Source organism: Oncorhynchus gorbuscha, linkage group LG01 (assembly GCF_021184085.1).
Source record: "Oncorhynchus gorbuscha isolate QuinsamMale2020 ecotype Even-year linkage group LG01, OgorEven_v1.0, whole genome shotgun sequence".
In the NCBI taxonomy this organism is placed as follows: domain Eukaryota; kingdom Metazoa; phylum Chordata; class Actinopteri; order Salmoniformes; family Salmonidae; genus Oncorhynchus; species Oncorhynchus gorbuscha.
In genome coordinates this window covers 104,719,831-104,744,285 of record NC_060173.1, presented here as the reverse complement: position 1 = coordinate 104,744,285, position 24,455 = coordinate 104,719,831, and the positions used below count along the sequence as shown (strand labels likewise).

The 24,455-nt window shown below is 42.4% G+C and overlaps 2 protein-coding genes across 4 annotated transcripts; one reads left to right on the top strand and one right to left on the bottom strand.

The window, feature by feature from the left end:
• Positions 1-285: 285 nt before the first annotated feature.
• LOC124048233 (MOB-like protein phocein) lies at positions 286-16,904 on the bottom strand. Of its 3 annotated transcripts, XM_046368840.1 has the most exons (9): positions 16,872-16,904; positions 16,281-16,469; positions 14,122-14,277; positions 3,036-3,098; positions 2,640-2,740; positions 2,416-2,545; positions 2,012-2,091; positions 1,812-1,923; positions 286-1,163 (listed from the first exon to the last, which is right to left on the bottom strand). In XM_046368840.1, the coding sequence occupies exons 1-9, from the start codon at positions 16,887-16,889 to the stop codon at positions 1,032-1,034; spliced, it is 981 nt and encodes a 326-aa protein (XP_046224796.1). In that variant the 5' UTR covers positions 16,890-16,904; the 3' UTR covers positions 286-1,031. The 3 variants fall into 3 exon arrangements, with proteins under 3 accessions (XP_046224796.1, XP_046224778.1, XP_046224787.1); XM_046368822.1 differs by lacking the exons at positions 14,122-14,277; positions 16,281-16,469; positions 16,872-16,904 and adding an exon at positions 5,982-6,106; XM_046368831.1 differs by lacking the exons at positions 286-1,163; positions 1,812-1,923; positions 2,012-2,091; ... (1 more) ...; positions 2,640-2,740; positions 3,036-3,098 and adding exons at positions 13,272-13,449; positions 13,610-13,699.
• Positions 16,861-24,031, top strand: LOC124048215 (60 kDa heat shock protein, mitochondrial-like). Its single transcript, XM_046368771.1, has 10 exons — positions 16,861-17,019; positions 18,652-18,827; positions 19,079-19,414; positions 19,588-19,777; positions 19,965-20,133; positions 20,632-20,731; positions 21,189-21,434; positions 21,912-22,086; positions 22,226-22,404; positions 22,726-24,031. The coding sequence occupies exons 2-10, from the start codon at positions 18,654-18,656 to the stop codon at positions 22,885-22,887; spliced, it is 1,731 nt and encodes a 576-aa protein (XP_046224727.1). The 5' UTR covers positions 16,861-17,019; positions 18,652-18,653; the 3' UTR covers positions 22,888-24,031.
• The last annotated feature ends 424 nt before the right edge of the window (positions 24,032-24,455 follow it).

Below are 24,455 nucleotides of genomic sequence, written 5' to 3'. Positions count from 1 at the left end.
ATTCAGCTGTGTCCACTTTAGAAAAACACATGCCCATGATTTCCTCACATTTACTGACCAATTATTTACTTTTAAAGCACTAGGCTAAAAAGGAGAGGCCACGGACAGGACAAGTTCATTCTTGACGGTTCCAGCAGTGGCCCCACACTCACATCTGCCTTCATCCATGTGTTGAGAGGTGTACACCTCAAAATGTTCATAACTTTTACAAGCTGAATGTTTTAAAATAAAGTCATAACAGATGGGGCCAAATTATACATAAAGGGATTTTTTGGGGGGGTCAACAACGGGGTAAGTCTTTTTTTATTAAGACAAATGTCGACAGTAACAAAATGTAATTATCTAAAGGAAAATAAAAAGTGGGGCGGATAGACAAGACTCCTCCCACAAAATAACTTAATGATGAGAGCGGTGTGTACTCAGAGCAACACAAGCATAGAGGGCTTCTGAACCACAAATGGACCCCTAGCCTCTCTAAACCCTAGGTACATCTGTAAACTAGAGAAGATTGGATACAGAGAAGCATTATGGTCATAGCTTCATCTTGCCTCCAAATGAGTTTCCTGGAAATGTCTGCATATTCTTCCAGCTATCCAAGCCTCAGATCTACAGGAGTGGCAAGGAGTCTATTTGGAATTCAATGAGAGAACAAAAGCAACACGGAGAAAGCAAACACATGATAGTGGGGGGTGGGACAGCAGGGGTTATATACAGGGAGCCAATAAGGGTGTGCCTTTACCATCAACACATTATGGTTAAATGTAGGTTTTGTAAATCTAGCTGCTCAAAAGGTTCAATTAACATTCCCCACAGAGTAGTGGGTCTGGCTAGTGTGTAGCTGCATTAGACATGGGTTCAAATACTATCTCAAATACTTTGAGTGTTTGCTTTAGCCTGCCTGGAGTACCAGGTGGGTGGGATTTTCCTTGTGGGACTCTCATTGGTTTCATTGCAACAGGCAAGCTCAATCAAGCAGTATTTGAATACTAGTAATTGAACTCACATCTGGTCTCCTGTGTGCAGCTCTCCTCTCAGGCCTCGCTCTCCCCAGCTGAGGTGTTCTGGACCTCCTCCTCCAGGATAGGAACAATCAGGTTGTCCTTAGACATCAGGTTGTACTTCATCACGAAGCGTGTGAACCGATGGCACAGAAAGGTCTCGTTCTACAGGGAAGGAAAGGGGATGAGAGTTGGGCCCTGTCCAGAAACAGCCTCAACCCCTAAACAAGAGGATGAGTTGATGCGATCTGATGCACTAGTTTAGAGGCTGACTGACCATTTACTATGAAGCCATACTGTCACAGCCGTGATTTGTCATGAAGTAAATCATGTCTGGAACGCAGCTAATCAGCATCCAGAATCAGAACTAACTGTTGTATGTAGAGCCATAGCTTCAGTCTGCTTAGAGTCATTACATGGCTGAACTCCACAGGGCATGAGTACAGTAGACAATGATGTGGCCATTATGGACATGCACAGGTCCCAGACTATTCAGCTCCGGTAGACAGTATCAGTCCAGTGTTTCCCTATTGTCTAAGTCTGTAGTGCCACCTGTTGGCTTAACATGGGACTACTACAAGATGGAATATGTTCATAGCTGGTTGGCCACATACGGAGAATAAAGGAGTTGGTAATCACTCATTTCCTGCTCAATCGGTTGCACATGTGGTGTGGATAAGTGCATTATATGTTCTAATTCAAACAAGTAATGAATGTCCCAATGAAGCTTTACTGTCATTTTCAATTGGTATGAAGAGCCCAAATCATACTTCACTGCCAAGTCTATTTGGGAAGTGTGAACCTTCAACTTACCTCATACTTGTCAAATATCTGCCGATGGTGGAAGTAAGCATGGGAGAATATCCTATAGATCCGGCGACACACAGAACCCAGCTTGGCCACTGAGGACTCCTTGATGCTCACACTGGGGAGGGGAGATTGAAAGCGTATGAGTGGGGAACCAAAGCACTTCTTTACATAGTGTGTGTGTGTGTGTGTGTGTGAGTGCTCACCGGCTGGGGAAATACTTGTTGCTGTTGAGAAGGCAGGCAGCTCCGTCCAGCGTGTGCCTGGTGTAGTCAATGGCAGGGCACTGTGGACCCAAGCACAGGCAATGTACATGAATCCTAAATACAGAAGTGCATTGCAGGCTGAGCCGAAAAATGTAATCCTGAGTGAATTGAATCAAATGTATTTTATAAAGCTCTTTTTACATCAGCAGTTGTCCTAAAGTGCTTATACAGACACCAGCCTAAAATCCCAAAGAGCAAGCAGTGCAGAAGCACAGTGGGTAGGAAAAACTCCCTAGAAAGGCTCCTCTCTAGGAAGAAACCTAGAGAGAAACCAGGCTCTGAGGGGTGGAGATTATAAGTGTACATGGACAATCATTCTTCATCCTGATTTTAGTAACACTCACCTCTTTGGGGGTCTTGTGTGCAGCACACAGGAATATCCACTGTTCTGTGGCTGTCATCTGGGTGCAGGTGTCTGGGTGGCACTCGCTCTGCAGTTTCACAGCGAGTCCATTCAGCTCCAGACAGAATTGCCTGTATTAGATGGGAGAAAGGTAGACACAGACTGGGTCAACACACCCGCACGGAGTAAGGTTTTTGATCTCAGTGTGTCGTGCAGCTACTGTACCGGAGGTGCTCGTACTTCCACACCCCTTCGTCCTGTCCCTCTGGTGGCTCCAGGATCTTATCGATACCGGAGCAGTCTGACCGGATGTTCTGCTGAATGTACTGAACGAGGGACAGGGGAAGTGCCGAGGTTAGTGATCAAAACATCTTGCAATCATCCTCCTAGCTAGCTAAAAGAAATAGGTTCTAACATGGGTGACAATGATCACAATAATCAACCATTAATAGATAACCTACGAAGCATCTTATAGGGAAGCAGGCAGACATCTTAAAATAAAGCACACCATGTCAGCGTCAGGCTTGGCACTTGACAGCTACGAACAGAATTCTGCAATTATGACACTTGAAGCTCAAAATGGACTCCACAGTCATGCGCCACTAGCTAACTCAACCACACCTGTTGTACAGCCAGCGTGCTGTCCATCTCTTCAAAGGATTCATCAGGCCAGTTGTAGAAATCCTGCAGTGAGAGAGGGAGCCATAATCATATTCAGTGCATGTGTGGCTATGGCTCAAAGGGCAAAATAGTGTCACCTCTCAGCCTTTCATATTTCATCTAACTAGACAGATGGTCTCTTCACAGTTCCCAAGTCCAGAACAGACTGGGAAATTCAGACTACATAGAGAGATAACTACACGGAACTCTTCCACATCAAGTAACTGAAGCGTGCAGTAAAATCAGATGGAAACAACACCTCACAACGCAGACTGTGAAGAGACACACTGTAAAAATTATTTTATATCAGTGGGAATTTCATATTTTTTTTGTGAAACATTTGATGAAACAATGCTAAATAGTTTGCAAGAATGGCATTTCACTGTACTTGTGCATGTGACATTAAAACTTGAGAAACATATATTCACGTCACCAAATAATTTATTAAAGCACTGTTTTGCTATGAAGGTCTACAGTATCCTCAACAGCACTCTGTAGGTTAGCACCATGGTGTAGGTGGAGGATATTGGGAATTGTCCAGTACATATGTGCACATTATACATCTCAGAGTAGTAAGCAGAATCAACACAAGCCATACGTGCCTGGGCCATTAGACGTGCACTCTGAAGCCATTAATCAATAGGTCATTAGGTTAAGGGAAGGCATGTGTGTCTGGGTCATAAGGCTAAGGGAAACCAATAATCAATAGGTCATCAGGATAAGGGAAGCCATTACCCACTCCCGTGAGGTTCATTAGATGTGCATTAGGAGCATAGGTGTGTATTACTAAAAGCACCATTAGACATGTACCTGCATTAGGAGTATGCGTGTCTGTTTCTTTTTGTATCATTGCTATGGTTACACCACAAATAGAATATATTCCCTAAACTCTGTGCCAACAAGAAAATGGAAACCAAGCTGAAATAAGTTCAAGGCAAAAATAAAATGGTGGCTAAATGCCCGAGGTGATGAATCATTAACAGAGGAGTGACTGTGTGTAACATAAGGATGAAAACTATAAAAAGTGTGTGCCGTCCCACTTCCGGAGGACGTCCTCCAACCTATCAGAGCTCTTGAAGCATTAACTGACATGTTGTCCACTCAATCAAAGGATCTGAGGATGAATCTAGTACTGCAGTGTATAAAATGTGGTGAGTAGTTGTGACTCAATGAGAGAAAGACAATAGTTGAAGTTTTGAACAAATTAATTCCTTCAAAAATGAAGGAGAAGCAAGAGAGAGAGCTAGCTATATTTCTTGTATTTTTCTCTCTCGCTTTCTTAACTAGTTTAGCCTACTCAAACACCTGGCTCAAACAAAGAGGGATGCTATGGCTATCCAAAACTGGAACTAAGTCAAGGTAAGCTTTTGGTTTATGAATTGACACCAGGGCCTTCCGGTGTAACTACTAAACTGCCTGCTGACTGTACTGCATGATTGTAGCGGATTTACTAACGTGTCAGTTGTAGAGTTTTGTTGACTATGATATTAGCTAATATGGTGGCAACGATGTAGGCCCGTGTGTAGCAGTTAGCGATTATGATATGAAGGTTTGGTTTGGAAAGGTTTTTTCGCCTGGTCACAGACAGCTGATATGTTGTGCACTGAAGTCCACAAGCAAAGGGAAAATGCGAGAGGAAGAGAGCACATAGATGCGAGAAGGAATACAACTAGAAAAGTAATCATGCTGTTTGTATGTGGCTGCTATGAATATTAACTGTGTTCACATGTGTTCAGGGGTGTATTTATTCTGCAGATTCTGTTGAAAAACGTTTCTTAAATGGAAGCAAACAGAACGGGGATAAATATACCTGAATTTGTCCAATAGAATCTCTCGTTTACACTAATGACTACACCCTAGATCAGCTAGATGCAGGCAAGTGTGTGCAAAGGAGGTATTAAATGTGTCACGCAAGGCCGTATTAAATGTGTCACTGTCACCTTGATTACTCAAATTTCTCTCTTGACCTGTGCACCTGTTGTAAACTTTCAATCGCAGTCTAGATTGTAGAAACATGATGATGGGTATAGGGAAAATTCAAGTATAATGTGTAATAACTATCGAGGTTACATTGAGCTGGGTGAATGTAATATAAATAAGGACATGCTCATAAAAAAAATGTAAAAATCCTCCCTAATCTTAAACGACACCGACTCGTCACTATTGTATATTTGCATAATAAAGTAATAATGTATCGCATGATATGTTTTATTTATTATGTAGGCTGTTGCGTTTTGTTGTGATGTAGCTAATTGTTTTAATCCTGTTTGGACCTCAGGAAGAGTAGTAATGGTGATCCTAATAAATAAACAATATACAGTATTTAGCTAGCTACGTTTACAGTTACTGGTAAACTAGCTAACTACATTGGGGACACGTATAATTACACAAATAATTAACGTTACTTGGCTTGATAGCTAGTTGATGGAAAATAATATAACGTTAGCCAGCTAGCTAAAGTACAGTAGCTGAAGACTACAACTCATGAACAGTTAGCCATGTCAAAATAGCTCGCTAACAGTAGCTAGCTAATATGTCAACAATTACAGCTGTTATCTAACTTAGATATCTAGCTAACTTAAACTAGGATAGCTACTAGTTCGCTAGCCATCAACAGTAAAGTGGTTTTCAGATGGTATTTATATTTCATTGTTTTAAAGTCTAACTACCTAGCAAGTCTCAAATTCTCTGTGGTCGTTTTTAGCTAGCCTAGTTAGCGTTAGCTAACGCTACCCAGTTGCAAGCCCGACTCTTCCTATTTTCCGGAAAGACAACTCCGAGCTAACCGTTCAGAGAAACGACTCAAAACCCCAAATCTGAATGAAATTCACTGTTCCTGTAAGACCGCCGTGGTCACCGTTGGTCTCTTTACCATATGCAATCGTATTCCGCTTTGTGGAAACATACCTTCGCCTTGGTTCCAGGCCGATTCCTCCTCAGAACTGCAGTACCCTCCGCCATGACCATCTCGACAGAATGCCCGGATGCAAATGATGCGCACATTTACTGACTTGTGTGTGATCAGGGGCGCAGACAGGGAGTTGCAAGGCGACCAAGCAGTGGCCATTCGTCAAGTGGTGGAAGAAGTACACAATTATCATGCTTGAGTAAAAGTAAAGATACCTTTAATAGAAAATGACTCAAGTAAAAGTGAAATTCGCCCGTTAAAATACAACTTCTAAACGTATTTGGTTTTTAAATGTACTTAAGTATCAAAAGTAAAAGTATAAATAATTTAAAATTCATATTAAACAAACCAGACGGCACTATGAATCTGACAGGAGTGAAGTTTATGGAAAAAGTGGACTCTTGCATTTTGGCTGATCCATTTGTGATTTCGCGGTGGGTGAAATAGTTGGGTTATGTGGAATCGGTGAAGGTAACCAGAAGTGGTCTAGTGATAATTGTTTGTGTTGGTCAGAGGGAGAAGGCGCTCGGAGTAAAACAAATGGGGGCAAGAAAAGTCGTTTCGCTCTCAAGAAAAGGACGCCAATGAAAGGAGTGGTAACTACCTCTGGCCTGCTCGCCTCCCTACCACTGAGGAAGTACAGTTCCCGCTCAGCCCAGTCAAAACTGTTCGCTGCTCTGGCCCCCCAATGGTGGAATAAACTCCCTCACGACGCCAGGACAGCGGAGTCAATCACCACCTTCCGGAGACACCTGAAACCCCACCTCTTTAAGGAATACCTAGGATAGGATAAGTAATCCCTCTCACCCCCCCCTTTAAGATTTAGATGCACTATTGTAAAGTGACTGTTCCACTGGATGTCATAAGGTGAATGCACCAATTTGTAAGTCGCTCTGGATAAGAGCGTCTGCTAAATGACTTAAATGTAAATGTAATGGGGTAGCAGTAAATATACAAGTTGACCAGCTGAGGGGAAAGAATCCCGGTGTATGTGATGCTCGTCGTTAGATGCGACGCATAGACGGTGGGGAAACAGAAGAGGCATTGTCTGTTCTTTTGAGTTTTGAAGTTGAGTTTTTGCCAGACAAAGTGAAGCTTGGATATATAAGTTATCTTGTAGGAGCGTATGTGCCAAATACATTACGATGTTACAGATGCCAAGCTTATGGGCATGTGGCAGCAGTGTGTAGGAGGGAGGGTCCAAGGTGTGAGAAATGTGCAGAAGGGCATGAGGCAAAGGAATGTGTAGTATTGGGGAAAGTAGTGGAATGTGTTAAGCAAAGTGTAAGGGAGTTGTTCTCCAGTCTAGTGGGTGGCGGTAATGCAACAAATTGGATGCCAACTGCCCGTTAAACCTCATAGAAGAAGAGGCACACTCCAAAGCTCAGACACCATTTCCAAAGGAAGCATGTGTTTAGTGACTCCACCAGATCAGAAGGATGACCAGGGAGGTTCTCTTGAAAAGTTCATGAATTTGAATATTTTCATGTCCTGTTATGCATTCAAAATGTAACGACTACTTTTGGGTGTCAGGGAAAATGTAGAGTAAAAAGTACATTATTTTCTTTAGGAATGTAGTAAAGTAAAAGTTGGCCAAAATATAAATAGTAAAGTATAGTTACCTCAAATTGACTTATGTAGTAATTTACAGTATTTTTACTTCAGTACTTTACACCACTGCATTCCTCCAGATATATATATATATCTATATATCACTGACACGTGGCATGTCAGTTAAGTACAAATTCTTATTTACAATGACCCCCTACCGGGGAACAGTGGGTTAACTTTCTTGTTCAGAGGTAGAACTACATATTTTTACCTTGTCAGCTTGGTGATTTGATCCAGCAACCTTTTGGTTACTGGCCCAACACTCTAACCACTAGGCTACCTGCCACCACTAACTCACTCACACACACACTTTGTTATGTTACAGCCTTAATCTACAATCGATTAAATAGGTTTTAGTCAATCTACACACAATACCCCATAATGACAAAGCAAAAACAGGTTTAGAAATGTTTGTACATTTATTAAAAATAAAAAACTGAAATTCCTTATTTACAGAAGTATTCAGACCCTTTGCTATGAGACTCGAAATTGAGCTCAGGTGCATCCTGTTTCCATTGATCATCCCTGATATGTTTTTACAACTTGATTGGAGTCCACCTGTGGTCAATTCAATGAATTGGACTTGATTTGGAAAGCCACACACCTGTTTATATAAAAGGTCCCACAGATGACAGTGCATTTCTGGCCAAAAACCAAGCCATGAGGTCGAAGGAATTGTCCGTAGTGCTCTGAGACAGGATTGTGCCGAGGCACAGATCTGGGGAAGGGCACCAAAACATTTCTGCAGCATTGAAGGTCACGAATAACACAGTGACCTCAATCATTCTTAAATGGTTTGGAACCACCAAATCAAATTTTATTTGTCACATGTGCCGAATACAACAGGTAAAATACATGTGCCGAATACAATACAACTCTCCTTACAGTGAAATGCTTACTTACGAGCCCTTAACAATGCAGTTTTAAGAAAATCCCTAAAAAAGTAATAAGAATAACCGAGCAGTTGCCATACCAGGCAGTGATGCAACCCCTCAGGATGCTCTCGATGGTGCAGCAGTAGAACCTTTTGAGGATCTGAGGACCCATGCCAAATCTTTTCAGTCTCCTGAGGGGGAATAGGTTTTGCCGTTCCCTCTTCACAACTGTCTTGGTGTGCTTGGACCATGTTAGTTTGTTGGTGATGTGGACGCCAAGGAACTTGAAGCTCTCAAACTGCTCCACTACAGCCCCGTCGATTAGAATGGGGGCGTGCCAAGTCTTGTTTGGAATGGACTCCAACCAAGACTCTTCCTAGAGCAGGCCACCCAGCCAAACTGAGAAATCAGGGGAGAAGGGCCTTGGTCAGGGAGGTGACCAAAAACCCAATGGTCACTCTGACAGAGTTCCTTTGTGGAGATGGGAGAAACTTCCAGAAGGACAACCATCTTTGCAGCACTCCACCAAACAGGACTTCATGGTAGTGGCCACACAGAAGCCACTCCTCAGTAAAAGGCACATGACAGCCCGCTTGGTGTTTGCCATAAGGTACTGTCATGACGTTGGCCTGGGGGTAGGTTTATGACAGTCATAAATACCTCTTCCCCCCTCTTTCCTCTCTCTACCCTACTGATGTTACATTTGCAAACACCTTGGTTAACATAGAGATTCTGGGAACATCAGAAGGTGGGGGGAAATTAACTATATTCTGGTAATCCGACCAATTGAACATATGCGGTGGTAGTTAATGAATATGATGTCAGTTCGGTTGTCATCTGAGACATTCTCATCAATGATAAAATGACAAACTTTACAGTAGAAAGTCTACACATCAGAGTAATCACATGGAATTGTTGTTCAATTTAAATGTTTGAGTATGAAATTATTTGTGATGTGATTTTAGCTTCTAAAATGTGAGATTTGGGTTTTCATAAGGTAGGGCTCTGCTCAATCAGTGGCCCGCCCCTGTGAAGGGACATGGGCTATAAAACTTTTCAAACCCTCCCTCTCCCTTCCTATATAAAGCCTTGACGACAATATAACCTCCTGTTCCGAGGATGTGAGGACGACGGTCCGATGTCAGAATGGTTCAGATAATAACTACAGAACGAAGCAAACATCAGTGTGAGCTTTTGTTGCGAATGGTATGAACTTTGAACTCTTATTCACTACAGAAGTGATACCTCCTAGCTGTTGAGTTAGCAACAACAGCTGCAAATGCAGGTTAGGAAGGAACAGACAGAGTATTCCGTCTACCACACAACAACGTTACTACAACGTATCCAATTTACCAGCAGAGACATTCTTCAAAGGACAAAGGACTCGGTTGGGCAACACGGCCTTCCATCTACCACCAACCTACCGAAGCACAGCTCAGAGTAAATATTTATTGCATTTTCCTTTTCCAAATGGGCGGTAATTTAGAATGCATAAGATACTGTATTTACGATAGCACAGCTTCTCCCTGTGTCCCTCAGTCTTCCCGCTCTTTCACTAAAACCCAGCCCTTTTATTTTGTGTAACCAGCTGTCATATCTGTTCCGCCCGCTAGGGACGTTTTCCTTTATGACGTAATTTGTAATCAAGTTCTGATTAATAATGTATATGTGTAATTCTGTGTGATTAGTTAGGTATTTAGTAAATAAATAATTCAACCCAATTTTGTATTGCTGATTCAACTTGTTAGCCAGGTTTCGTGCAGATAACCAAGAATTTACAACTTTCAGATGAGACTGAATTAAGATGACGATTAATATTGACTGCTATTGATGAAAAATATTGGTAGGTCTTTAAGAGTTTATTCGGAAGATAACAGCTCTATAAATATTATTTTGTGGTGCCCCGACTCTCTAGTTAATTACATTTACATGATTAGCTCAATCAGGTAATATTCATTACGGAGAAATTATTTTATAGAATAGCATGTCATATCACTTAATCCGGCATAGCCAAAGACATGACAGTACCTAAAGGACTCGTACCATGAGAAACAATGTTATCTGGTCTGATGAGATCAAGATTGAATGCCAAGCGTCACACCTGGAGGAAACCTGGCACCATCCCTACGATGAAGCATGGCGGTGGCAACATGCTGTGTGGATGTTTTTCCAGAGGCAGGGACTGGGAGATTAGTCAGGATTGAGGGAAAGATGAACAGAGCAAAGTACAGAGAACCTTGATGAAAACCTGCTCCAAAGCGCTCAGGACCTCAGACTGGGGCGAAGGTTCACCTTCAAACAGGACAAGGACCCTAAGCATACATCCAAAAACAACACAGGAGTGGCTTTGGAACAAGTCTCTGCATGTCCTTGGGTGGCCCAGCCAGAGCCTGGACTTGAATCAGATTGAACATCTCTGGAGAGACCTGAAAATACCTGTGCAGCAACGTTCTCCATCCACATTGACAGAGCTTGAGAGAATCTGCAGAGAAGAATGGGGAAAAACTCCAAATACAGGTGTAAAAAGCTGTAATCACTAGAGGTCGACCGATTTATGAATTTTCAACGCCGATACTGATTATTGGAGGACCAAAAAAAGTCGATACTTATTAATCGTCCGATTTATTTATTTGTAATAATGACAATTACAACAATACTGAATGAACACTTTTCTTTTACCTTAATATAATACATCAATGAAATCAATTTAGCCTCAAATAAATAATGAAACATTTTAAATTTGGTTTAAATAATGCATAAATAAAGTGTTGGAGAAGAAAGTATAAGTGCAATATGTGCCATGTAAAAAAAAGGCTAACGTTTAAAATCCTTGCTCAGAAAATGAGAACATATGAATGCTGGAGGTTCCTTTTAACATGAGTCTTTAATATTCCCAGGTAAGAGGTTTTAGGTTGTAGTTAATATAGTATTTATAGGACTATTTCTCTCTATACCATTTGTATTTCATATACCTTTGACCATTGGATGTTCTTATAGGCACTTTAGTATTGCCAGTGTAACAGTATAGCTTCCGTCACTCTCCTCGCCCCTACCTGGGCTCGAACCAGGAACACAACGACAACAGCCACCCTCGAAGCATCGTTACACAAAAACCGCTGCACAAAAGCCGCGGCCCTTGCAGAGCAAGGGGAACAATTACTCCATGTCTCAGCGAGTGATGTCACCGATTGAAACGCTATTAGCGCGCACCCCACTACCTAGCCATTTCACATCGGTTACACCAGCCTAATCTCGGGAGTTGATAGGCTTGAAGTCATGAACAGCTCAGTGCTTGAAGCACAGCGAAGAGCTGCTGGCAAAACGCACAAAAGTGCCGTTTGAATGAATGCTTACGAACCTGCTGCTGCCTACCATCGCTCAGACTGCTCGATCAAATATCAGATCATAGACTTAATTATAACATAACACACAGAAATTAGGTCATTAATATGGTCAAATCTGGAAACTATCATTTCGAAAACAAAACGTTTATTTTTTCAGTGAAATACGGAACCATTCCGTATTTTATCTGACGGGTGGCATCCCTAAGTCTAAATATTACTGTTACATTGTACAACCTTCAATGTTATGTCATAATTATGAACAATTCTGGCAAATTAATTTATTCACATTTCGCAACGAGGCCCAGACTGCTTGCACGGAACTCAAGAGAAGTGACACAATTTCCCTAATTATAGGAAATTCATTTTAGCAAGCAATATTAACTAAATATGCAGGCTTAAAAATATAGACTTGTGTACTGATTTTAAAGAAAGGCATTGATGTTTATGGTTAGGTTTGGTGCAACGACAGTGCTAAATCATCACCAGTTTGGCGAAGTAGGCTGTGATTCAATGAGAAATGAACAGGCACCGCATCGACTACATGCAACGCAGGACACGCTAGATAAACGAGTAATAGCAACCATGTGTAGTTAACTAGTGATTATGTTAAGATTGTTTTTTATAAGATAAGTTTAATGCTAGCTAGCAAATTACCTTTGCTTCTTGCTGCCCTTGCGTAACAGGTAGTCAGCCTGCCATGCAGGCTCCTCGTGGAGTGCAATGTAAGGCAGGTGGTTAGAGCGTTTGACTAGTAACCGGAAGGTTGCAAAAACAAACCCCCGAGCTGACAAGGTAACATTTTCGTTCTGCCCCTGAACAAGGTATTTAACCCACCTTTCCTAGGCCGTCATTGACAATAAGAAAGTGTTAACTGACTTGCCTAGTTAAATTAAAGGTGTAAAAAATAAAAATCAGCCATTCCGATTAATCAGTTGACCTCTAGTAAATCACTGCCAAAGTTGCTTCAAGAAAGTACTGAGTAAAGGGTCTGAATACTTGTGAACGTAATAGTTGCTCAAATTTCTAAAAACCTGAATTGACTAATTGTGTGTAGATTGTGTTTTCCTACACCATTTTGTTTACTCAATAATCGATTTTAGATTAAGGCTGTAACATAACAATGTGGGAATAGTCCAGGGATCTGAATACTTTCCGAAGCTGCTGTATATAGAATATGTATCTGCAGTAATAGAGAAGTAGTTGCTCACCCCTGATTTGAAAGTAATCTTTAAAGTTCATGGAACAAGTGTATTGCAAGAGTGAAAGGACTTTTCCATTAACCAAAACCAGTTGCTAATCAACTGGTACTTCAACAAAGTCTTCTGCAGATCTGATTGTTGTGGAAAGTTCATGCATATTCAACTTGTTATATCGGTCAAACTCACTCCTCAGCACGAAGAGTCCCCACTTGCACATATAGAATATCTGCTTGGCAGGAGTATGAAAGAGGCAACACATGTAGATTCAATAGTTAACTTTATTATTGTAACAAAACATGATCAGAATTATTTACAATTGAATAACAATAAGAAGCAAAAACGAGGCAACCTATATTAGGATGAATGGAGGTTGTACAGCAAAAAGGATTATTCTACATATTTGCCAAGGATGTCAGCATCACGGAACAGGAAGTATTCCTGAAAGACAAATGTGGAAATTGAATATACAATTAGAAGAATCAATTGCTTTTACTGTGGTCATAATTATTTATATTCTAATGAACATGTAGATTACTCCCACAACTAATCATTGTATTAGATAAGTATGATATTTTATAGATAACATTTTTAGACATACCTTGTCTTCCAGGTGAACTTTTGTTCCTCCGTACTCTGGCAGAAGGACCTTCTCTCCAATTTTGACACTCATGGGTGTCAGATATCCTTTCTGAATGGGATCAGTAGACAACACATTTAGACAACCATAGAGAATGATAGAAGCCTCTAGTGGCCAAAAGCCATTTTTGCATGGACAGCACCATTGAGAGGCTTGCACCATTTTAAAGTAGTCAACTGGGTGGGGTTTCCTATGAATAGTAGCCCCAATGCCACTGCCCATGCTGTCAGACACTACAATGGCACAGATATAAATATGCGTCCTCTCTTTCTATGGCCACAAGCCAGAGCAGCAAGCTCTCACATCAAAAGATTACTATATTGTATCAATGTGGTCCATGAAGATAAACAATTCTAATCTCCTTACATTGAAATCTGATCAACTGCACACCAGAGAGACAAGCCAGTTAGTTCGACAGCACAGCCATAAGCTATTGTTTAGCCGGAGAGAGTGAAACAGGAGCAGTAAGTTACCTGGTTGGTGGAGCCTGGTCCCACTGCCACCACTGTGGCCTGCAGCACCTTGCCCTGGGCCTTCTCTGGCAACATGATGCCCCCCTTCGACATAGTCTCTGCAGCCAGACGCTCCACCAGCACCCGGTCAAACATGGGAAGGAATTTCCTGAAAGCCTATAAGATTAAGGGGAAGTATTTAATTTGACAGAGACTATGTACAAACAAAACATTGCAATCTAACTTTAAAAAACAAAACAAAAAAAACATTGCAACTGATTTTAGCTTAATAGCACATCAGAGTTGAAGAGGTTTGGACTCTTCTACAGTGAGTGCTTAGCATTCAATGGTCATACCCTCAAATAGCCACTAGGTAGAGCCTGAGATCCATTGTGTGAACTGGTAAAGATTTAACAAAAGCAGGAGGGGCCCCCCATAGTGGCCCCATAAATAGCCAAAAGGAGATTCGTTGTAGCCATCTGCCACTGAAAATCAGGACATTTTGGTGGAATATGTACATTTAAACCTTTGGCGTCTTCCCAGAGTTCTTGGTTTGGTCAAGTTATCAACTAGGTATTCATAAACCTACTTAGTATACAGGTTAGTGGTACTCTCCTATACAGACCTCATTAGAATGGGGGAGGAATATCCATAGCGATGGACCTTGATAACTAGCAGTATCCATACAATTTGCCAAGTAGAGCCTGCCAAAGGCAACAAAGAAACCCTTTGTATTCACTAATGACGGGTATAAAGAAAGCAATTGTTTGAATACTGATGTAGGACGATCTTCAAGCTTAAACTAAGACTACTAAGAAGAGTGTGGGTTCTTTATGTGGCCAGCACATTGCAAGGTACCAAAACAGAAGATCTGCAACACCAGCTGCCAGTCTGCTAGCAAATTTATATTTGACCTTGAGTGAAGGGCATCTCTGAAACAGGGGAAACAGGAGGTGGAGGATGGGGGGGGGTGTACTGCCAATGTTTACCATGATCTCAGTGAAGGACAGGACCCTGACCCACAGATAATCTTTTAGACTAATCATGGCGGGACTGTTGGAGTAAATTCCAGAACAAGTCAGCAAGACACACCCCCACATGGCAATGAAAGCTTTGTGGGGTCTAGATAGTGGACTCAAGGACCCAGACCCCCAGAGAAAACATTCAATGTCTGTTCTTCAGTAACTGATTTGTCTCATGATTCAGATCCCCCAGTCTATCATATTTAGGGTAATGGGCAGTATCCCAACTTTGAATTGTGTTGCATACTAAAGTTAAGTTATTGTAGTATATAGGCTAGTCTGAAATGTTTAAACAAGCAGCAAGTGCTGAAATTAATAATGAAATGAAAATGGTCAGTGCTATCCTGGACTTCCCTACCCTAAACCCTACCTTCCCTACCCTAAACCCTACCTAACCTCCCAAGGACCCTGGATAGCACGGACCAAATTAAAATGCTCTGACGCAGTTGCACATGGAATCACGACGTCTGAAGCAACGTAAACCAGAAGTGGTTGATAAGGAGCCGGTATTTCATATTGTCGTTGTGCAAGGACACGACAATGAACCAGAAAAAAAAACAGAATCGATCCATTAATGAAATTTAAAATTAGATTTAAAAAATATATATATAAAAAAAAAAACTGATGGCTAACGTTTTGTGCACAAAGGATCAACCACACAGCATGCGGCCTCAGATTAGTTTAGGCAAAATATGGTTCACATCACGTGTCATCACTTCATTCATTCTAAGTACAACACTAGCAATACCAAAATCAGATGTATATTTTCACCAATAACCAAGGATTGGAGATTGAATGTTTCAAGTGGTGTCTGTTAACTGTTAATGATCTGCTTTGGCACAATCATGCATGGCAGCTCGCTTGACATTGTCTGAAGTACTTTGCGCAGTGTGAAGCTGCCAAACTCATCTCATCCTGTATTCTTGCAGTGGTGCTAGCAAGCTCGACTAATTTGTGCGAACACTGAAAATGGCAACATCTGTCTGACCTTGTCTGAGAGAAAACAAGGTATAATTAGCAAGCTAGCTAATTTGCTAACGTTATGAAACTCGTTATGCTAGCTAGCTAGCTAGCTAGCAAGTCTGTTTGTGGCAGAACGTTAAGTATCCTAAATTATATCTTAGCTATGTGACATTGTTTTGAGAAAGAATTCCTTACCATCTTTAAGTGATAGTCGTTGAAACCTCGTGATGTAGAGCCCCGATTTCTTCTTGAGTGTGGATCTAACAGGCTGAAGCGGAAACTCCACGTGAGGAAATATCGAGAACTGGGACGCGCATGCGTGTCTTCAAATGTCTTCACTTTGCGGTTCCTGGACAGTTTCCGTTCCAGAATATTCCATAACCTCTACATAACGCAAAAAAGCACGTCGTAACACGTGCAAACATAAATGATCACACGTGTGCAGGGGGGACTCGTCAGGACAGTTTTGATGAAATTATAACTAATGCTTCATGAGTTTTTATGTGATTGCAATTCGCAGCAATGTTGCACAATGTGCCAACTTTGACCCCTCTTTTTTTCTCCAATAGTACATTCTGGAATCTGGGTGCCCAGGAACGAGCATTACAGTGACAAGTTAATTTTTTTACACGATAAACTCACCAAATAAAGTCATTTACCTTATGCGTGTACATAGATAGCCCATTAATTTGAAATACAATACATATGATACAAAATGTCACTCAATTTCAGCTAAATTAATTTATATTTCCCCTATGCAGGTTTTGGGGCGGACCAGTAAATTACCCGGATGCAAAAAGCCATGTGCAGTGCTGTCTCTGAAGTTCGATTCACCACACCTCTCTCTGGTCGTTCTCCTCAACTCTATAACGTCAATCACTCAGTTTCCTCCAGACGACCAAATCGTGCCAGCCTAAAATCTTTCAAACGACAAGTAAGTACTATTATGTCTTTATAAATCTCTGTAGCGCATCAATCTAAACAGCATAATGAACTGTCTCAAACGTCATGCTTTTGCGAGCATCGTTAGTATTTTCAAGCCTCCATCCAGCAAGGACAGTCAAGTAGTCATGCTCGTTTGGAATGGTAATTTACCTTTATGTCCCTGAATATCAGGCACTGGTAATTATGGCATTGCTACTTGTCGTTATTTCTCCAGTATTTTCCGTAAGTCTATCTATTTGGTAAGTTAAATTGGTAGTTAGCTAACTAACATGCCAGCTTTTGAAGGTAGCTAGTTAACAATTAGCATTAGTTATGCAATTATTTTCCACGTTCATTTTGATGTTGTCATGTGCTCTGATCTTCATTCAGTAATGACAGATAGTCAGATAACGTCACCAATTGGGCCAACATTGATTGACTCATGCATGTCCCTACAACATATTTGGTCACCATCACAACTAGGCCTAATTCCAAAAGATTGCTAAACGTATCATTTTTCTCACTCCTAGTTATATACATCTACATACCGGCGTGACAAATAAACGTAGTCCCAGTCTTTCCAATATTTTGTTTGTTTTAAATGCCTATTCAAAATCAAATTTGGGATATCTAATAAATGGCTACCTCGGGCTGGTATCGGCTGCGATATAGATGTTGTTGTATGTAGCATTATTTGACAAATAATGCTTGTGCTGGACATTTTTACGACAAGTACATTTTTTTTATTCATTAAGTAGTTCATTCATTGAGATAAGGTATTTACTGCGCACTCTCCATACGCTGTGCGATTTTGACCTTGTGACGCATGACCTGCGCACACGTGGGGAGAATCAGGAAAAGACCAGTTCGAGATATTTCAGAAATGATGTCGCAAATATCAGCAAACGCCCCATTACATGAATAATTTACGATTCCGAATGAACGTCTCAGATTAATTTGTAAAAGGATGCACAACAATGTGCATTAGCGTGCCGGACATGGACTCAGGCTGCTGTTCTCAGGACCTTGAGAAATGTGCATTATGTTGACTTAAGCCCTTGATTTGGGTTATATAGATCAATACATTCAGCCAACATGTAAGCTAATTTATGATAGCCTACTGTGACAGTTTATTCAGATTCCCTCCTTTTGACGTTTTCCCTTTTAGACCATGTTCTGCTAAGTAAGATGGATATTTCTTTGTCTTTCTGAAAGACTTCAAACACACATTTGCTTGTGGTCTTGCTCTGGGGTTATGTCCTTTTTGTCCTTGAGATTTTCAGGGGTATTTCATCATGGGAATGCTGTCATTCATTTGTTAATTATTCCCTGACAACTCTTGCTGTATCATGAAAGGCCAATAGGTTGTACTGTATAGCTTGTTTTGTCACCTCCAGACAGTCATTATGTGACATATGGGCCGGGGGAGGGGGTAGAAGGAGTCTTTGGTATAATCCAGAAGATTCATTTGTTACAGGGCAAACATGGATTCCTGTTTGCTACTTTGAGATTTTACCAACAATTTAAGTGCATGTTAAAATAAGATATCTAACAGCTGACATATTACATTTTTTATTGGCGGCTCTGTGACTGAATGATTGGTAGTGTGGCCCCCTATAATTTCTCTTTCTCCCCCTTCCAGAGATGCTGCGTCTACCCACAGTGATGAGACAGATGAGGCCAGTCTGCAGGGCCCTGGCCCCCCACCTCACCCGAGCCTACGCCAAGGACGTTAAGTTTGGAGCCGATGCTCGGGCCATGATGCTGAAGGGAGTGGATCTGCTGGCTGATGCTGTCGCCGTCACCATGGGTCCCAAGGTAGGAGGAGGGAATTGCTATGACTATACCTTCTGCTATATTGCGGTGCCAAATAAATATATACAATTCTGTACGATTTAAATTTCATCCAGGGGTGGGATGTCTTATGTATAACCAATTCATTATTGTATCACTTTTTATTTTGGTTTTATTTCCACCCGAAGAACCGTATGCACCACGGTGTGTCTTGTTCGGGCAGGAACAACTGAACACAAGTGTTTTGAGCTGTATCCTTTGCCACATTCCTGCAGGGTCGCACAGTAATCATCGAGCAGAGCTGGGGCAGCCCCAAGGTGACCAAGGACGGTGTCACTGTAGCCAAGGCCATCGACCTGAAGTGCAAGTACCAGAACATCGGTGCCAAGCTGGTCCAGGACGTGGCCAACAACACAAACGAGGAAGCAGGAGATGGCACCACTACCGCCACCGTGCTGGCCAGAGCCATCGCCAAGGAGGGCTTTGACACCATTAGTAAAGGCGCTAACCCTGTGGAGATCCGCCGTGGCGTCATGCTGGCTGTGGAGACCGTCATTGCTGAACTGAAGAGGATGTCTAAGCCAGTCACCACACCTGAGGAGATTGCCCAGGTAACCAATTGTGTTAAGAATATGGATTGATCAAATAAGTCAATATTCATATCTATTCAATTGATACAAATAATTATTTAATAGACTGATGTAATATTTATATTCTACTTTATATTAAGACCTCCTTCTTGATGTTGAATGTAAAGTTTTCAATGCTCTGTTCTGTCTGCTAGGTGGCCACCATCTCTGCTAATGGAGACGTGGAGATCGGCACCATCATCTCCAACGCCATGAAAAAAGTGGGCCGCAAGGGAGTCATCACTGTCAAGGATGGCAAAACTCTGCATGATGAGCTTGAGATCATTGAAGGGCTGAAGTTCGACCGCGGATACATCTCACCTTACTTCATCAACACAGCCAAAGGTAAGGTCCCCTGTCTGCCATGACCCCACCACCAAGCCCAGCTATTTTGTGGCTTTAAGATTAAAAGAAACTCCAGCACACTGGTGATCTTGATGCTCTACAGATTTAATGTATTTTTATGATGTTGATTCTCCACATTTGGCCATTTTGGAGCTTTTACATAACATCTCTCATCTCTGTCCCTTAGGCCAGAAGTGTGAGTTTCAGGATGCCTATGTGTTGCTGAGTGAGAAGAAGATCTCCACTGTCCAGAGCATTGTCCCTGCCCTGGAATTGGCCAACCAGCACCGCAAACCTCTGGTCATCGTGGCTGAGGATGTGGACGGAGAGGCCCTCAGCACCCTGGTTCTCAACAGGTCAGTTCCCTGTCCCTTTAGCACCCTGTGTCCCAGAGTAGCAGTTCTGATCTGGGATCAGTTTGGGTTTTTGGGATCATAATGATATGCACAGGGGGATCTGTTCCTAGATATGCACAGGGGGATCTGATCCCAGATGAGCAATCCTGCTCAGATGCTTTGTGAATACAGGCCCTTGTCCTCAGCAGGTCAGTCAGTGTCCTTAATTTAACCAGTAAACACCCTTGAGGTAAAGGGCCTGTTTTAAGGACCTTTCCCCTTCACATCAACACTGACTGAGCACCTGGGCCAATGGGACACAACCAGCTCACATGGCTGCACTACTAATATAGAACACTGAGATATATCACCAACATCATTCAGCTCTGGGTATTGATAACTGAAGAGTCAACCTCAAAATAAAGCTGTAGACAATTTTGCTATTCCTGCCCTCTTCATGTGTAGATGCTGGATGATGTCAGTTTGGGTGTGTTCATTTAACCTCTACTCTGTCTTTAGGCTGAAGGTGGGACTACAAGTGGTGGCAGTCAAGGCCCCAGGCTTTGGAGACAACAGGAAGGCCCAGCTGCACGACATGGCCGTGGCTACCGGGGGCACTGTAAGCACACTTTACACGAATCATCACCGTAGGGCCTATACGAACATCAATCCATTTCTACCTGTAACCACCCCAACTTATATCAGTCAATCACTACTTGAGAAAAGGAATAGGAAAAACAGGATAAGTTACAGTAGAGCTTGTTCAGTGCGGTTGTCATTCCCCCTGCACACAGAAACGTGTCTTCTCCTGTCCCTGTCTGGCTGCATCCCACAGCAGGCAGGGACACTTGGTCTCAGACACGTCTGCACTGGCATGATTCATCAATCAATGAATGTTGCATAGTCTTGCTTATCCCATGGTTAAGGGTTTAGCTCGGCACCCAATGGCCCTATTCTAATAATGGTGAAGTACACCCTCTGTCCCCCTCTTAAAAGATGGACACCATTTAAAAAATATTTTATCAGGGCCAATGATTACCTGCCCTTTACTGACATCCCTCCTCTCTCTTCCTTAGGTGTTTGGTGATGAGGCGGTGGGCATTGCTCTGGAGGACATCCAGGCACATGACTTTGGCCAGGTGGGCGAGGTGTCAGTGACCAAGGACGACACCATGCTGCTGAAGGGGAAGGGAGACACGGCATCCATCGAGAAGAGGCAGGCTCAGATCGCAGAGCAGCTGGAGAACACCACCAGCGACTACGAGAAGGAGAAGCTCAACGAAAGGCTGGCCAAGCTGTCTGACGGAGTGGCTGTGCTCAAGGTCAGAGGAGAAGAGGTCGGGGGCTGTATGGAAGGGATTGAAGAGAGAGCGCTTAAGAGGGATAGATGACAGTATAATTTAATTACATTTGTTTTGTCCTTTTAATGTCCCTGAATATTGTCACATTTTAGTCCTGGCTATTGAAATAAGCCTAGAATATACCCAATGGGCTGGCGACGTATACTAAACTTCGAAGTCAGTCAATCCGCCATCAACACAATGGGAAAGTTATTTATTGAAATAGCATGGGTGATGGAGGAAAAACCATTTGGAGTCTTGTGGCGAACAATAATGCATGCGGTCTGGGCAGATGTGTGTGCTTCTGTAAGTTGTTGTTCGTTTGTATACGGAGCAAAAAAAACAAGGTAGGATGAGTTGACATTCGGAGATTCCTAATGTGAGACAGGAATTACATTTGAGTTGCTCCTGTATCCACCATGCATGAAAGATAGTCACCCACTGACCGTTCTGTTTCAGGTGGGAGGAACGAGTGATGTGGAGGTGAATGAGAAGAAGGACCGTGTGACCGACGCCCTGAATGCCACCAGGGCCGCTGTGGAGGAGGGCATTGTGCCCGGGGGTGGCTGTGCCCTGCTGCGCTCAATCCCTGCCCTGGATGCCCTCGTGCCCATCAACTCTGACCAGAAGATTGGTAAGTAGAGTTCTTAATCTTTACCCAACTTGCCAATAGGCTTTCCTCTGGTCACATGGGAGTGGCGAGATATGTTTCATTTCAAACTTTTAGAGAGAAGTAATGTAGGCTAACTTGGTATATCGCTTCCTGTCTATAGGAATTGACATCATCAGACGAGCCCTGCGTGTTCCTGCCATGACAATTGCTAAGAACGCTGGTGTGGAGGGCTCTCTAGTGGTAGAGAAGATCCTTCAGGCCGCGGTGGAGATCGGCTACGATGCCATGGAAGGAGAGTACGTCAACATGGTAGAGAAGGGCATCATTGACCCCACCAAGGTATGGATGCTTTAGCTCGGCACTGCACTGTCATTTCGTTGTCATTCACCCAGCATACCAAAAATATAATAAAGACATGTTCCTTTTATAGTGATGGAAAATGTACAGAACTAATGTTGGCAAAGTTATATGAATGTTAATTCATACAAGATTGATTAGTTGTTGCAATAAGGTTTACGGTGTATGCTTTCACTAGACTGAAGTTGTGTAGACAGCAAATGGCTGCTAATGATATTACAGGTTCTCTGCTGAAGTGCCCTGGCTCCCTCTCTTGGTGTATGTCTGTATTACAACAAGGACTGAGTCTGTCTCCCCCTACAGGTGGTGAGGACTGCACTAATGGATGCTGCAGGTGTCGCATCCCTTCTCTCCACTGCTGAGTGTGTGGTCACAGAGCTGCCCAAGGAGGAGAAGGAGGGTGGCATGCCAGGAGGTATGGGTGGTATGGGTGGTATGGGAGGTATGGGCGGTGGCATGTTCTAAGGCCCACCTCAAAGCGCTGTAAAAACTTAATGGCAGCGTGGGGCTAGGGGGCAAATTGTCCCTCCAACCCCCAGACTTGCCAAAACTGAATGGCCGTGAGTTTTGTTGGAGCTGCAAATGGATGAACCACACTACTTCTGCTGATTGTCTCCCCTCCACCCTCTGGAAGAACAGACTTGCCTGTCTTCGCTCAGCCTCTCTCCGTCCCTCTACCCGACCAGCGTGTCCTCGCTCAGCCTCTCTCCATCCCTCTACCTCTTTAACTGAGACTCTGAGACCCCAGTCTGCCCCGATGACCCCCCCCCTTATTAACTGAGGCTGTGAGACCCCCTCCATTTACCTCACAAACATGGCCGTCTCATCATCCATCAGCAACATGCAGAATATTCACTGTTTATGAAAGATGCTAACCAGTGCGAATAATGCAATGCTGGTATTGATAAATTGTCATTTCTATCAAATGGAAGTAATGAAGCCTGTAACTTCCTGACGTTAAAGACTAGGCTGATTTGAATAAACTGGTTAAACACAGGATAGCTATAGATAGAAGGGGGTTTGCTAGAGAAAGGAAACTTGGCCAGACATGCCACTGTCAATTTTTGTCGTAACCGTGTCAGTTTTAGCTTTGTCCTGTTTCACCCAAGTAATGTTGGGAGGAACATTAACCTTTTCAGTTGAGTTAATGAAAATAAAATAATTGCGGCGCATGAGCATTCCTTTACTTTGTCTGATTTCAATACTAAAATATTCTAGAACTTTGGAACCAAAAGATTCATATCAGAATTCTATAGGATGGTTATTGTGCATTAAGATAGCTGAATGTCTTTCCAGCAGAGGTGGACTGTAGGTTGGTCGGACTAGTTACAGCAGTTTGGGCCAGGGAAGGTCCAAGCCACAAGTTTGTGAAACCCATTGATGTCCTCATGACCGGATTTGTACTTACTGCTCATAGATGTTTAGCCTACATTTACTGTGTTCAATCAGTACTATAAACAACCGTGCATTCAAGAAGTGTTGAGCTGTGTTTCCCCCACCCCAGTACATTATTTCTTTGCAAATAACCAATCGTGATCATTTGACATGTTTTGTACAATGTAGACATTAATTTGTTTTTATTTAATAAAACCAAATGTTCTGAACAAGACCATTGTGCTTTCATGAGCAAACACTTCACATATCTGATCATTTCATAGTACAACACCAGATATACTGAACTGGAATTCTGGAAAACGCAATAGTTAACATCACTTAGAATGAAATTCCTGTCAATTTGATCATTTGTTAGGGCTCACCCATCCTGTTCCTGGACTACTGTCCTGTAGGTTCACTCAAACGCTAATCTAGCACACCTGATTTCAAGAATTAGCTAGTTGGTAACCTGGATCGGGTCATTTAGAATTGTTTGGAGTGAATATATACAGGTTAGCTCTAGGAACAAGGTTGGAGAGCCCAAGTCTACATTTTATGAGCTCTCCTGGTTAAATATGTAGTATCTTAGCTCATGTCTCTGGCAAGAACCTGTTGGTATGGTATTTTGTTACAGCATTTCTGTCCTTGAAAAATTGTGC